At 39.0% G+C, this 16,561-nt stretch overlaps 1 protein-coding gene across 2 annotated transcripts in view; it reads left to right on the forward strand.

Moving 5' to 3' along the window:
- The window catches only part of PTPRE (protein tyrosine phosphatase receptor type E), an 87,086-nt gene that overhangs the window by 31,593 nt on the left and 38,932 nt on the right, over positions 1–16,561 (forward strand). The window contains exons 5-10 of one of the 2 annotated variants that reach the window (XM_065407196.1): positions 5,073–5,163; positions 6,084–6,160; positions 6,292–6,328; positions 7,186–7,283; positions 10,767–10,886; positions 14,154–14,317. In XM_065407196.1, the coding sequence (XP_065263268.1) occupies positions 5,073–5,163; positions 6,084–6,160; positions 6,292–6,328; positions 7,186–7,283; positions 10,767–10,886; positions 14,154–14,317 (587 nt within the window). Of the gene's footprint in view, positions 1–5,072; positions 5,164–6,083; positions 6,161–6,291; positions 6,329–7,185; positions 7,284–10,766; positions 10,915–14,153; positions 14,318–16,561 lie in introns of those variants that run through there. The other variant, XM_065407198.1, reaches the window with a different exon arrangement.

The following is a 16,561-nucleotide window of genomic DNA, read 5'->3' on the forward strand; positions in this document are numbered from 1 at the left end:
AGGCAACCTACTGCAGGCCAGCTGAGCTCGTTAGAATGCCTGGGGAACGGCTCTGCTGCAGGCCCTCATTACTGACAGGTATCAGTGGAGGAAGAAAAAATGGTAACAGCACAGTTGAAAGACAGAGTGAAAAATGATATGCCAAAAAGCAGCAAAACTGTAAACAAAGGTCTGACATTTCAATACCAGATGCAAAAGGAATGTATTATCAAACTGGCACCTCTTGGCACAACAAAAAATTCCTGACAGGAGTGCTATATTTTCTTTGAAATCTTTCCTTTAAAAAACCCCCCAGAGACCCCTGAAAACATGTAAAAAAGGCTTTTGTTACTCTAGCACATAAAGTCTAGCACAATTTGTCATCATCGGATTCGATGGACTACCAAGACATAAATGCTGAACTACACCCCTACCCCTGATATACCGCTGTCCTCGAGCCAAAAAATCTTACCACGTTATTGGTGAAACCGCGTTATATCGAACTTGCTTTGATCTGCCGGAGTGCACAGCCCCCCCCCCCCCGAGCACTGCTTTACCGCGTTATATCCAAATTCGTGTTATATCAGGGTAGAGGTGTATATGTAACTTTTACACAAGATTGTAAAATTGGCCTCCTTCAAGTCATAGGTGAAAGAGCAAAATCATGAGACCAAAATAAAGCCACTCACTGGGTGTGGATCAGCATTCACATCACACTCCTCCTCAGTACCTGGTCCAGGCCAGGGAAGCTTATGATCCAACCAGTGGATCAAATTTGATGCTGAATCCTGGTCACATGCCACCTGAGACACGTTGTGCATATGCTAAGAAGACGACTGGGGAAACTAGATAGTTGCTGAGCTTGAAGTCAGAGGTGTTGGAACAATTTTTATAATGGGGGTGCTGAGAGCCACTGAACCAAACTGTAAATCCTGTATATAATGGAAACCACTTCAATCCAGGAGGTGCAGCAGCACCCCCAGCACCCCTAATTCCAGCACCAATGATTGAAGAAAGAACAAAAGCCTCCTTGTAGGGAGAGAGTTGCTCACACATACACACCACCCATCTTCCTGGTGGAGCACTGGGAAGTCCCACAGTATTGATTTAGTTGGGGATTGGTCCTGCTTTGAGCAGGGGGTTGGCCTAGATGACCTCCTGAGGTCCCTTCCAACCCTGATATTCTATGATTGTACTAGTGATCTGGCCAGGACTTGAGTTGATTATAGCTCCCAGTAGGTTCTCCTGCTACCTTCAGTCTCAGTGACCTTTGTTTAAACAAAGAAAACAGTATGTTTAATCAAAGTTAAAGATCATAGTCAATTCTGGAGGCCTCAGGAGCTGCAATGGCTGGAAGGCCGCTGAGAGTACCAATCAAGGACTCTGAGCCTCCAAAAATGTTTCATGTATACGGCAACGGCACCTGGAGACTTTGATAGGCCTTTTTTTAATGTTCAGTGTAAATCTAGATCAATGAAATGAAAGTAGGATCTTGAAAGTGAGTAACAGAATTCTGCCCTATAGGTATTTCATTTTTCTTATTGTATGTGGAAAAAACAGCATTCATCTGCTGCCTTTCTTCACAGCAAATAATTAAATACAAATATGCTATCTAGTTTGCTTGGTTTTTTGCATCCCCTCCCCAAATGTTCCTTATTTATATTTATCATTATTTATTTACATAGCAGAAAGTGTGCTTGGTGCTTTGCAGACATGTATAAGGACCAGGTTACTGCCTCAGAGAATTTACGATTTAAGGCCCTGATCCTGCAAAGCACATGATTAACTTGAAGCATGTCAGTAGTCCCGTTGGAGCCAATGGGATTCCTCATGTGAATACATGACAGTCAGACAAAAATACAAATGGAGCACGAGGGAAGGAGTATGACATGAGGGCAGTGACTGAGCAGATATGTTTGGCATGTGTATCCCATTTTATTTTTCTAAGCACACTCAATGTGATTTGCCATATGCATAAGTGTTAGCAGGATCAGGCCTCACAAAAAATACAGTTATAATTAAAGTGGAGATGTTGAACATTATAGTGTATAAGCATTCTTTTCAGAAAGTTGTAAAACGTTTCACTGTGGTTTGGTTCAAGTGCCATTCAAACTCAGAGAGAAGAAAGAATGACTTTTTAAACAATGTAAACATGTTGGGCGAGATCATGGCCTCCAGATGTGCACGTGGATCTCATATGAGAGTGAGTGCATGGGGGGAGGGGACTCAGCTGTCTTCATGGCAGAACTGCCTTCCCCAGGATTCCTCTAAGTCCTCAGGATCTGAATTGGAGAAGGGTGTGGGGACTAGGCAGGACAGGATTTGAATAGGGACAGATGCACCTTGTCCCCTTGTGGAGATAGGTAGAAAAGATGAATGCTCCTTCACAGTTCAAAACCCCACTTTAGGCAACATAACAAGGCAGCTGTGGTCACAGGAAACTCTGGAAGTATGGTTCCAATGGAGAGTAATGAGCAGACACAAAGCACTTGGTCTCATCATAGGGATTGTCTTAAATGCAATGTTAACTTAAGTTATAACTTGAGTGTTGCTCCTAATTTGAGTCCTGTCCACACATACAAACCCTTCACTCGTGTGTGGTGGTGCTTTTAACTTGATTTGACTCTAGAGGGGATACAGGCTAAAGCTTGAGTGAGCATAACTCAACAACAACTAATACTCTCTCATGTGGATGCAGGCTAGTGCTATTCAATTGCCACTAGTTCTCCAGTGCCTTCCCAAGTTCCCCCTGTTTGCCCAAAAAGGACAGACAAGTTCTCCCATAATTTATTGGGAAAGAATTCATAGAGCAGCTTAGCTTACTGCAGCACTAAGAACCATGGGATATGTTCTCCAGAAGTCTTAGTGCCACACGAGCCAATTCAGTACAGTATGGACACAGCAACTTGAAAGTGGTTTCTCAGTATGGCTGCTCCCACTTGAGTTAGGCTAACTTGAGAGGAGTCACTTGAGTGTAGATAATTTGAGTGAAGACATACCCATGCATGGTCTTGTCATCCTTTGATCCTGGGGGATCCTTGTTCTGAAGGACCAAATCTTGTCTCATAAGAGAAGAACTCTTTAAGAAGTCATTGCAGAGGTTTTCTCTCCTTTTGCTATTTTCCATGTGGCTGGGGGAGGAGAGAAGGGGTTACTATGGGAAGAGGCAATCCAGCCCATTGCACTGTTTTTATGTGCTCTTTTAGTGAAAATACAGCATTGGGGGACAGGATGTCCAAGAATATTTTGACTCACTTTTCAAGTTGAAAAACACTGTTTAGAGAGGAAGTAGGTATCTTGTGCTTTATTGAAAATATTTACTGGTAATTAAGTTAGATTTTCTGGTGTTTATTAATGCAAGTCCTTTTTTATTGTTGTACATTTTAAGTTCTTTTTGAATGATTTTCATAACAGTGAATTAGGGACTTCAAAATTTGTGGACTTTATTCGTAGATGGAAACAAGGGAATAAGATTATATGCAAAAACAAAATAAATTACTTTTATTTATGTTTAAAATGTTCTAGTTAACTTTTTCTTGACCTTTTTAATAAAATGTTCATAAGTTTGTTAGTAGTGTACAGAAACCAAACACAAAAACATGCTACTATTCCATGATAAAAATTAACACAAAAGGCAATTTATATTCATGTTATATTCATTCATTGTTCAGTCCTGAGAACTCTGCTTCATCGGCGTTTTTAAGGGGGAATTCCACATAATGCGTTGCCGGAATCAGGCAGGGATTGCTGCATTTAGTGTTTCTTGAAATAGATACTCTGTCATCTTTCTCTTAAGTGATTCACATAATATAGCTATGTTCCGTTTGGTTAAGTTCCTGAAAAAAAAAAAAAAAAAAAGCTTGAAAGAAGGGTGGGGAAAAGCACAAATAGTGACTGTGGTTCTGAAATGTAGAACTACTGCGAATATGGTGAGAGGACATAAAAATTGTGTCAGGATTATGATATAGACAAAGATCTTGAACCTGATTCTCATTTACACTAAGTCCATTTTATACTATTCTGGTAGCATAAAGGGGCCCTGTAGCAGGCAGTGACCCTGAATCAGCTTCTCCCAGCTGGCCCTTTAAATTACTCCCACTTGGCTCTGTCCAGACTAGCAGAAAAGTCTCTCAAATAAACAAAAATTTGGAATGAAAATTCCACATCCAAATATCCGTTTCTCCGCCCCCGAGCCCCACAGGTGTTCACACGCGGTGGGAGTGTTTTCACATGCCCCTCCACATTTTTGGAGGCAATCCAGCAGGTTCCATCTCATTCTCTCTGGTCAGGGAGTTATTGCTGTCTCCTTCCTCTTCTCCCTATCCTTTTTTCTTCACATAATAATATTTTCCTGTTAATTTCCTGTTAATTAATCTCATTTTGATTGTCTTGACAAAAGCATTTATTTTCAGGTACTTAGTATGTGACTAAGAGTTTATTCACAATCCCAGGTTTAGCTGATTATTACCAGGTTGGTTAAACTTTGGGTACCATTTCAGTCATCCTAACAGGCCAGCAGCCCCCTAGGCCATCCCTAGGCTCAGGGCATAAAGGCGATACAAAGTCACCTTTGGATCCCCCTCACTCAGGCCCTGAACTGAATGGAGGGGATGTTTGATATTCAGTTTTCTTAACATTTTTGAACCTTCTTTGCTAATATTCAAATGTATTCATGTATTAAGATCAAATTTGATCCATACAACCAAATTTCTAAGTCAGAGCCCTGTGGTATTGTACACCCACATCTTTCTGACTGGGTCACAGCATTATGAGACGTCATGTCATATGGTGTTTTGCAATGGCAGCCTGAGTTCCAATAATTTATTTGCTCTCTTAAATAGCAAAAGTCACAGTGTTCTTCAAAGCTAGAATTTAAAAAGTAGTGTTGGAGTTCTGAGTTATCGAAAGGTTATGAGCTATTTTAGAGAGATGAGGAAAAATAGCTTTTTTTCAAGAATTACAGTGTACTGAGAAATTACTTATCTTAGATGTAGACCATTGTGTGTTATCGCATCTTTTCTTAAGTCCTGTGCAGCTAACATTTAATACAGGATGTTTTTGCATTTCCTTGACTTTATATGTTTTTGTTATAGTCATTACCAGCCCGATGCATGCAAGGAACATTTGAAATGGCAAATAAAGAAGAAAACAGAGAAAAAAACAGATATCCCAACATCCTTCCTTGTAAGACTTTACAATTTATTTTCTAAATATCAGTCAAATGTCTGGATGCCTCTTACACCAATCATGCCTGTAATGTTGTCTGCATTCACTGAGTATACCTGAGTAAAACTGATTAATTGACCAAAAGAAAATGTTATTTATATGCTACTAAACGCACATCTGCAAAGTAAGCTTCTTTTGCAGTGGTGTCTCTTTGGATAATAATTGCTGTCCATTAAATTTGTCTTTAATTTCAGAGGGTTTGATATGAATTCTTAGATTCACCCAAAAATGTAAGATGGTTCTCTTGAAACTCAGTTCAGATTTGTGCAATAAAAAAGAAAAGAGCTTTGAGTATATGGGCCAAGCTTGAAGTATCTAACAAACCTTACCTATTACAAATGTGTTGCACTCTATGCAAAAAGTATTGCATTCTCAGTAACCCAGTATAAGTATGGAGGTGCAGCAGGGTTTTTTATAGTGAAGGCTTGTTAACCTGCTATCCAAAAGCTCTGTGCACTGTACAATTACAATACAATTCAAAGAGACCTCTTCACAACTACCTTAAACAAATTATTCCCTGTCTATTCACCTAAAAATCCCTTTGAAACAGCTGAGCCTTGCAGCATGTCTTCAAGGTCACTGTTTGCAGGCTCTGGTGAAACAAGAGTGTAAGGGACCAAAATCTTCCATAAGTTTTACATCAGCAAGGTCAACATGATTTGGCCCATATGACATATCTGTTATATACACTGTATTAGTCAGCCTTTTATGATATTTAATGATGGCGGAATAATAATGCAAATACTATGGTTCATAAAAGTGCAGATCTATCACTGGCATGTTAAAGGGCTTTATATTTTGAGGAAAAATTCTGATTGATGTAAATACTGTAACTCTATCTACCATACAGACTCTAATAACCATTTCTTTCTTCTCAGATGATGATTCCAGAGTCATTTTGACCCAAATAGATGGAGTTCAATCTTCAGACTATATTAACGCTTCATACATAGATGTAAGCTAATAGTTTTTCACTTTCATTCAGATTGCTAATTTTAATTGCAAACTAAATGTCAAATAGACATTTGTCTTAAAGCACATCTTGGCATTTCATTTTTTAACTAGCCATACATTTTATTTCTGTAGGGTTACAAAGAAAAGAATAAATTTATAGCTGCTCAAGGTAATGTATTTTCCTGTCTTCATTTTTGTACTTACACGCACCAGAATGCAACCCTCCCCCTCATCCCCCCACTCCTCCCCCCCACACACACACACTAAAAAAAACTCAGAGCCCACATCAAGGTTAATATGTTACAAGATCAAAAATTCCTTCCTAAGCATAACTAAGTTAGTCTGCTACATCATGGTCATCGAAGTGAGAGTTGTTAGATACACTAAATTGAGCCCATTGCCTGACCTACAGCGCATAGTGTATCTAGAGGGAGGGGGAATGGCTGCTGCTCTTAGAAAGGTGGGACAAGCCTGCTCCCCAAGCAGCAGCATTTATGTCTCCAAGAGCTGTGGACCAACCTGCCTGGAGCATGGACTGTGTTTGAAATGCCAGCCTTCTGCTGGAAATATTCTGAGTCCACTCACCCCACCCAATCAATCCGGAAGCTAGATACACCCAACTCAGTTTCTGCCTCTACTGGTGCAGGCCTATTTGATAATGATAGTATTACAACTGGTTGAACTTCCAGTCATGCCAGTTGGAGCTATTATGCTGGGTCTTGCAAGCAGTCCTTGTGTAAATACAAAAATCCCCATTGTTTCAAGAAGTACTTTCTGATTACAGTGATTGTATAACATAGTAGATGTTTTCTGTAAATTGATAGAGTTCATATAACTGTGCTTCAAAGAAGTGAGCTTTTCAATGTACATATAGTGCATTTGTAAAACTGAGGCATTTACAATCAGTATATTTTCATGAGATATGAGCTGGTAACTCATGAGTGGAAGAGAAAAATGTTCTTGTGTACTGTGATATTGCTTGTTTTCTTTATGTCTCTTGAGTATAGAACTGTATTCTATGTGCAGGACCTAAACAAGAAACAGTTAATGATTTCTGGAGGATGATATGGGAGCAGAAATCTGCAATTATTGTTATGTTAACAAATTTGAAAGAAAGAAAAGAGGTAAGTAACTTTTATTTCCGTTTTGATCAGCTTGAAATAATCCCCCACATTAAGTAGCCTCTGGCTGCAATGTGCTGCTTAGCATCTGACTGTTAATGGCTGTCACCACTTCCTTTTCCAGTCCTTTCTGAGGTTTTAAGTCTCTGCTAAAAATGTAGTTGTAACTTACAAAATTTCAAGCTTCTAAATATTCCCTGGTGACTAATTTCCTCATAACGAATCTTTTATCATGTGCTATACTGCCTCACTGTCAGACTTTAAACCAAAAGCAAATTGAAATGAGGAGGGCCTTTTTTTGCTTCTGCTGCAATGTATGTGAAACTGGCCTTATAAGTTGGATTGAGAGTAGGAATGAATGTTGAATTGATATTACTCTCTTTTAAAAGTTTTCAGTTAAAAGAATGATTACATTCATAGTGTGATCACTACAATTGGATATGGCTAATCTGAAAACAACCTATTTTATTGTGAAAGGCTGCATTACAACTCTGTGGTTTGCTGTTCTCACATCCGTCCCCTCATTCTGTATTGTTCCTCCCCTCCCCTCTGTTCCTATTTCATATGTATCCTTCCTTGTGTATAAGTTGAACAGTAAAATTTACTGAAATTATGCAGGCTAACACTTCAGAGCTCAAGATTATTACATAATTAACTTCTTTAACTCACCAGAAGTGATAAAAAAAATATGAAGCCTGATAAAAAACAAAAAAAACCTACCAGTGCACCATCACAAATTTTGCTCTTGGGCGATTTTCTTTTAAATGCCTATTTATCCTCATGGGCTAGTTAGTTAAACATTCCAAACACTCAAAAGTGCAAGTTTGGAACTTGGATTCCTCAGGCAATGCGAACTGGGGGTGCAGTGAAAGCAATATGCCAAGTTACTGAGAACAATGTACTGTGTTCTGCTGAAGAGTGACCTCTCCTGCCAGATAAAAAGTAGTGTCGATAAACTCCAAAATAACTCCCAACAATTCCTCCTTAAAATCAAAGGATAATTATTCTGGAGGGTGAGGGTACATATCATAAGCATTGAGATAGTTAATGTGCCTTAGTGATGTTAGTTAATTTACACAGCAGCTCTTTTCAGTTATATATTTTTATCAGAATAAGGAAAAGCTATTTAAGTCTGATTGCTCCTAACAGCTATGAAGGAGGTACTCCCTGTTTGCCTACACAAGGCCCTCTCCCTTTCCTGTAATCTTAACATTACCAGCCTTCCTGCATGGTCAAACAGCATACTCATACCAAGGCCTGACATACTGATGCTAGTGCCCACAAATGTCACCAAATCTCATTTGAACAGATTGGAGACTCCTTTCAGGCAAATACCCATCAGGCCATAATGGTTGGTAAAATGCTTATTCCACAGAAGGAGACATATTGCTATCTTTTATCCTACTTCTAGAATCCCCATGCAACTGATGACTCTCACCCAAGGTTACCTGATGTTTCCCACCTGTTAACCAGCCCTATATCTGGAGTTGGGGGTTAAAGCTGTCAGACAAGTGCATGCTATCAGAAAAATAAACAAATAAAAAAGATGGAACAGTCATTAAAACAAACAAACAAAAAAACCAAAAGCCTCCTTCGTCACGATCTGGCTGCCAAAGGAGCATGTGAAGACTCCATCCAAACCATGTATTTCCTGTTGTAATAATGCAGATAACTAACATTGAGAGCATTAGCACAAAGCCTTAAAATAATGTCCTGTTTTAGATTAAAAAACAAACATCCTCTAAATTAGGGCTGTCAAGCGATTAAAAAAATTAATCACGATTAATCGCGCGATTAATCATGCTGTTAAACAGTAATAGAATACCATTTATTTAAACATTTTTGGATGTTTTCCACATTTTCAAATATATTGATTTCAATTTCAACACAGAATACAAAGTGTACATATTTATATTTATTTTTTATTATAAATGCACTGTACAAATAAAAGAAGTAGTATTTTTCAGTTCACTTTATACAAGTACTGTAGTGCAATCTTTTTATCATGAAAGTTGAACTTACAAATGTAGAATTATGCACACACAAAAATTGCATTCAAAATAAAACAATGTCAAACTTTAGCACCTACAAGTCCACTCAGTTCTACTTCTTGTTCAGCCAATCACACAGACAAACAAGTTTGTTTACATGTGCAGGAGACAATGCTGCCCACTTCTTGTTTACAATGTCACTTGAAAGTGAGAACAGGCGTTCGCATGGCACTGTTATAGCCGGCGTTGCAAGGTATTTACATGCCAGATATGCTAAACATTCATATGCCCCTTCATGCTTTGGCCACCATTCCGGAGGACATGCTTCCATGCTGATAACACTCATTAAAAAAATAATGTGTTAATTAAATTTGTGCCTGAACTCCTTGGGGGAGAATTGTATGTCTCCTGCATTGTGTTTTGCCCACATTCTGCCATATATTTCATGTTCTAGCAGTCTCAGACAGTGACCCAGCATGTTGTTCGTTTTAAGAACACTTTCACTGCAGATTTGACAAAATGCAAAGAAAAGGTACCAATGTGAAATTTCTAAAGATAACTACAGCACTCAACCCAAGGTTTAAGAATCTGAAGTGCCTTCCAAAATCTGAGAGTGACGAGGTGTGGAGCATGCTTTCAGAAGTCTTAAAAGAGCAACACTCTGATGCAGAAATTACAGAAACTGAATGACCAAAAAAGAAAATCAAGAAAATTCATATGTCCCTTCATGCTTCAACCACCATTGGCTTCTGCTAGTGGTATCTGACTCAGATGATGAAAATGAACATGTCGGTCTGCACTGCTTTGGACTGTTATTGAGCAGAATCCATCATCAGCATGGATGCATGTCTCCTGGAATGGTGGTTGAAGCATGAAGGGACATATGAATCTTTAGCCCATCTGGCACGTATATCTTGCAACGTCAGTTACAACAGTGCCATGCAAACCCCTGTTCTCACTTTCAGGTGACATTGTAAACAAGAAGCGGACAGCATTGTCTTCTGCACATGTAAACAAACTTGTTTCTCTGAGCGATTGGCTGAACAAGAAGTAGGACTGAGTGGACTTGTAGGCTCTAAAGTTTGACATTGTTTTTGAGTACAGTTATGTAACAAAAAAATCTACAGTTGTAAGTTGCACTTTCACGAAAAAGAGATTGCACTACAGTACTTATATGAGGTGAATTGAAAAATACTATTTCTTTTATCGTTTTGTATCAAATGTAGAAAAACATCCAAAATATGTAATAAATTTCAATTGGCATTCTATTGTTTAACAGTGCAATTAAAACTGCTATTAATTGTGATTAATTATAGTAATTATAATAAAGTTAATCGCATGAGTTAACTGCGATTAATCAACAGCCCTACGCTAAATATTCATAGAGGTTTAATTTTATTACTTTAAAATAATTTTACAGCTATATGTCATCAGTAATGGAAGTAGGCACACAATATTTAAAAGTACTAAATGTATGTACTGCATGTTTGCCTAGGATAAATGTTATCAATATTGGCCAGATCAAGGATGCTGGACTTATGGAAATATCAGAGTTTCTGTGGAAGATAGTATCGTTCTTGTGGACTACACCATTCGCAAGTTTTGTATACAGTCAGTAAGTAATAGCACTCTTGCTACTCCTTAAGATTTTTTTTATTTTGTTTTTTAAAACAAAGTATAACAGAAATTCAGGCTTTTGTTTAAAATGAATTTAACTGGAAATTTAGTTTTTAACTAAAATTGAGTTGAAACATATATGTAGACTAAGAGAGCAGTAAGTTCATGGAATCCGTTTCTACTTGAGTTATTGGAGTAAAAGAGAATTAATTATGCAAATACTGATGGCTGTACAGGAGAATGTGGGAGCTGTAACCCTCTCTCCTCTTTGCCTGCGTTTGGGCTGTATGGGACTTAAGTTTAAAGAGGGATCAGTCAAATTGGATCCTGTGAGTAGGTAACCACTCTTGGAAGGTATTTTCCACCCCCCTTCCCACGTTGATTATGTGTTATTTTGGAGGAACGTGGGAGTGTGTTTACCCTCCTTTGTGCAAAAATATTTTTGAAGTTAGGGAAAGTTTTTAAATCATTAAAAATGTAAAAGATATTAAAATTATCTAGCGATGGAAGAGGTCTTATCACAGCCCACATGAAGGGCCAAACACAGGCAAAGAGGAGAGCTCCCTGATTCTCTGCCATATCCTGGCCCCAGCACTGGTTGGGGACTGTACATCATCTGGGGATAGCTGGAGTACATTGTGTTCTGGCCACCCCTCCTTCCCTCTCTTGACATGCCCCGTGCACCAGGGAGTGCAGTGAGGGGAAACATATAAATTGACTTCTCCATTTATGCTGTGAGACACCCTCAATTGCAGAGTTATGGTCAGTCTTCCCTCCTTTTGCGCTGCCTGAGCAGGCCAGAAAATCTGGCCTGTATTGCCCACACCTCCTTCTGCTGTTTTACTAAGTTTATTTTTTTAAAGATTCTAATTGTGTAATCTTTTCTCTTGCCAAGAATAACCTTCACTATATAAATTAAATGCACTAGTGGCTTGCTTAGCATGCTTTCAGAGGGATTAAGGCCTTGTCTACACAAGAATTTTTACCTGTCTAACTTAAGATCAGTTTTTAAAAACTGATTTAGTTAAACTGGTGAAAAACCCAGTTTAATTTAATCAGTGCAACATTAATATTTAGACTAGGCCTTAGAACTGCAGCAAGGTTGCATCTTTTTAAATTACCATGTTAAGTATTGTTTTATTCTTCTCCTCTTCTACCTGTTACATTCCAGTCCTCATTCTTATTGGAACTTTTTGCTTCCCAGCAAAACGAAAATGAACTGAGTGGACTATTTATGTATTTATAAAGCACCTTCACATCATCTCTGGCCATCAAACAGTATTAAAAGCAACTGCAACAGACCACCAGCCGTCCCTGCAGGAAGGTTACAATCCCTTGAAATTAGGTCTCAAAAAAGGAGAAAAAAATTCTAGTCTCAGGCAGAGGAAAATAAGTCCTGTGGCAGCTTGTCCACAAATCCAAATAAACCAAAACAAAGGGCAGCTTCCTTCCATCTTGTCCGAAGTCGTCAGTTCCACGTCCTGGATGTTTACTGGGCAACAACTGCCAGCTCTTCTCCCCAGATCTGACTGCTCATGCAGTTTTTCAGAACTAGCTTCCTCCTTTCTGCCCACTGAAGGGATTTAATCACCTTCCTGGGTCAAACAGGGAGGAGACACACACACTCCGTCACAATAATATACATAACTTGCTGAACAATATCAGCTGTGGGAGACTCTCATCCACCATTACATCATTTACCAAGTCAATAATCACCCTAAAAACCTGAGTAAAGAGGTGGTTTGGGCTTAACTTTGCCTTGAAGACTAACAGTTAAGGTTCTTGAGGGCAAGTGAGGTATCTGGGTACCCTACCAGCGGCTGCCAGATATTCAACTCTAAGGACTGTGAGCAGAATTTCCCCAGCTAATGGCAGTTGGTGAGTTGCCACATGGGGAGAGGGGCAATTTCTCGGGTGGTCTAAACCCTTCTGAACAGGGATTGTCTCTCTTGCATGTTTGTACAGAACCCAGCACTTTGGGCCCTAATCTCAATTAGGGCCTTTGGGTTCCACCATAGATTTATTTATTACTACTAGTAGTAGTAGCCAGGACCCAAACTACGGACAGCTGAACAGAGCAGAGTCACTTGGAAATGCATAGGGAGTCAGTGAAGCTTTCAGAAAACTGATAATGTAATATGTTCCTGGCAGCTTACACGGCTAATCAGACGGGCAGCTGCATTCACCGCTAATTGTAGCTTTTGAGCAGTCCCTGTATAAAGTACACTAGAGTAATCTAATCTGAAGACCATTCAAGCATGTCTAAGTATAACAAGGGCCATATGAAAAAGGCTGCTAAGACTCTTATTTAAAAGAACTCTTGGCCAGGAAGCTGTCTGAAAAATATAGCCAAAAAAAAAGTTATAAAATTCTTCTGGATTGGAAATAGCTGGAAGTCTAGATGGCTTGTAGTATTTGGTGTCTTTCACGTGTAGATTCATATCTCCAATTTTACTATGGAACATATTAGTGGTGATAACATTTGGTCACCAGTTGATGGAGACTGAGTGGCCTTTATGAAACAAACTGGTGGTCTTTGTCCAGTTCAAAGTGGAAAAGTCTTCATGTATTAATTGGCGCTAATTAGCAGCCTTCTTGGGGGTCTGACAAAGAGGTCAAGGACTGATAGAGCACGGAGACTGAATTTACTGTTTTAGCCCAAGAGGAGGTTCCTCCAGATCATGGTTGGAAAACATTGGTGGAGTTTTCATTGCCATTGCCTGTGCTGCTCCTGTTCTGTGCTTAAACAGAGTACATGGGTCTTCGAGGCTGTCAAGGCTGTACCTTTAATAGTTAGCACTGAAAATGTAAATTAAAAATAAAAGGAGAAAAGATACAATGAATCCTGTAAGTTTATATTTTATTAGAGCAGTCTCAGCTTCATGTGGTATAGTATCCTGAGTCTGATGATGTACCAGTATCAGATGTATGTCCCCATCCTTATTTGTGTTGTTATGAAGCAGTTCATAGATAATTTGGCATCTTGCATCTCTCAATGGTATAAATCCTGAAGTTCTTACTCAGACTAACTCCAGTGAGAGTTTTTTGTCTGAGTAAGGATGGAGTAAGAAGTGAAGAAGGACTTCAGGATTTGGCCCATGGTTAATAGAAATTGTGAATCTCATTTCTCATGAACTGTACCCTAGTGCTACTCAAATTTAAATGGCAAGGATATGGCTTAGTCAGACTATGGTAACTAATCTGTTTGCAAGTCTTAATATAGGACATAAAATGTCACACTCACAGTCTTTTTGTGTGTTTCTAGCAGCTTCATGATGGCTGTAAAGTTCCAAGGCTTGTAACACAGCTCCATTTTACCAGCTGGCCTGATTTTGGTGTGCCTTTCACACCCATTGGGATGCTGAAGTTTCTGAAAAAAGTCAAAACATTGAATCCTTCACATGCTGGACCAATTGTGGTTCACTGTAGGTATGTATGCACTCTAAACCATTCTGTCTTCTTGAGCTTTAACGATTTGTAAAGTGCTTTGTGTATGTCAAAACTATATTTCTGTCTCTTCATTGAAAATGCCATAGTTTGCATAAAAGTCAGAACTTGCAAAGGTATTTTAGGCTCCATCATAGCCAGGGAGAGGAATGAATTCAAAAATTCTGCCTTTTCTCTCATTTTAATATTGAAACTTCAGTTTGTTGTTCCCAGAGTGATAGGCAATCTATGACATCAACATATTCCCTGTCAGAAAAACAGATTTGTAACAAATGGGTTCACTCTGCCATTGAATGCTCCTCAGAGAATACATCCTCCAGTTTTCTCACAGTAGAATTGTTGTTTGCTCTTATAGTTTGCCCACTCTGTGCTAGATATGCTGACATGTAGACTTGTACTTGAGATAATTTGTTTAACACTATGATGTCGGCAGTCTAGATGTTCCATTACTACATACTAATACAGAGTGTGTTCCAATTCATGTACAGACACTTGAGCCTCTTGCCAGTCAGGGGTTAATGATAAACCATTGAAAAATGTGTTATAAAAATGAACAAAAATAGATCAGGTTTTTGTAGAAGTTCAAAACAAATGTTACAACTTTTACATTCAGAACTGCTGTATTTTAGACATCAAGCAAGAAATAGTCTCTTCTAAGGAACAATATATCTAATTAAGATTAGAATAAAATAAGTGGCTTTGTGGGTTTTTTTTAAGGAAATCACTTTTTTATTTTTGGTCTGTTGATTTGTTTTCAGTTACTCATGTTTGATATTTATAAATATTCTCAAGAGGCTTTAAAACATACTCTTCAATGTGGGGCAGCGTGTATTCCTTTATCAGGCATCTGCCATCCTTTTGTTCATTGTTCGTCAGAAAAACTCCTGTCTTAGTAGCTCGGTAAGAATTTCTGTTCTCTTGAGTGTATGTACATTACAAAAGGGGTTTTTTTAAGATTTAGAAGGAAAAAGAAGATTTTAGTTATCTCTCATGATTTTCCCCTTTGAGACATCCATATTTTTTATATTCCTTTGCCCAGATGTTCTATACAGAGTAATACTAGGGACATGCTTTATTCTTCACCAGCAGGAAATTCTATTCTTAATCTAATTGACACCAAAATGCACACAAGGCACTGAGAGTAATTAAAAAAAAAAAGCAGATATCTAAATATAATGGTCCAAATCCAAAGCGCACCGCAATAGCACTATTGTGAGTCACAGTGTTTTGGACTAATTTGGTACTTTCATACTGCTTGAAAAATGTAGACTGAAAATCATGGCATCTAATTTCCTTTGCAGTCCAGGATATGATGCCATTGAATTGTTGGAAAAAGGAAAGGGAAACTCATCCATAATGAGTAACACCGTATTTCTCGGTGCTAAACACAGAGTGCTCGACCAGAACAAACATGATATTCAAAAAGTTTTAAGCTAAATCAGCATTTAGAGGAAATGAAGGAGAAGCTGGCAGAACAAGGAGAAGGGAGGAAAAAGGGAATGTTTCTGACAAATTATATCATTCATTTTTTTTAAATGCCACTCTCCTGATCAGGGAGGGAAGTTAAGGAGGAAGGGCTGAGAAAAAGATTTCAGAAAGAGTCCAAGAATCACCAGGGGTTTGACAGACAAGTCAATCAGAGAGGAGATGTTGAAAGAGACAGATGGCAGAACTGAGGAAAGAGAGTGGAGTATTCTTGGGGCAGAGAGGGCAGTGAAGGAGTTCATAATATTAGAGAAAGAAGGTAGCACTGAAAATAGAGCTCATGGAGTCTGCGGAGGGGAGAGAGATCAGGGAGCAAGGGAATCAGAGGGCTGAGAGCAAAGATTGATGGACAGGATGGAGGAAAGGCAAACTGAAAATGAACAAGCCATATTCAGAGAGGGGGAATTCTGAGACAAGTCAGGTCAGAACAAGAAAATGTCTGGTAAATTCTGAGTCAAGAAAGTAGGAGAGAGTGAGAAGTGGAGGGAGCCCAAAGGTGGAGCTGAAATATTAATAGAAGGAAGTCAGAGGTAGGGAAGTTAAACTTAGTCATAAATGTGGAAGCCATTCTGTCAGTAGATAACCATTTGGTGGTAATGGTGCAAGCGTGAAAGTAAAATTGAACTCTTACTGGCGGCCAGAGCCCCGGGGCAGCTGCTCCTCACCCTCCCCCTCCCCCCCCCCCGCATTGGCGGCCCCCGGCGGGGAGGGGCAACAACATTAAAGCACTGCCGTGGCAGC

The sequence above is a fragment of the Emys orbicularis genome, chromosome 7 (assembly GCF_028017835.1).
Source record: "Emys orbicularis isolate rEmyOrb1 chromosome 7, rEmyOrb1.hap1, whole genome shotgun sequence".
Taxonomy (NCBI): domain Eukaryota; kingdom Metazoa; phylum Chordata; order Testudines; family Emydidae; genus Emys; species Emys orbicularis.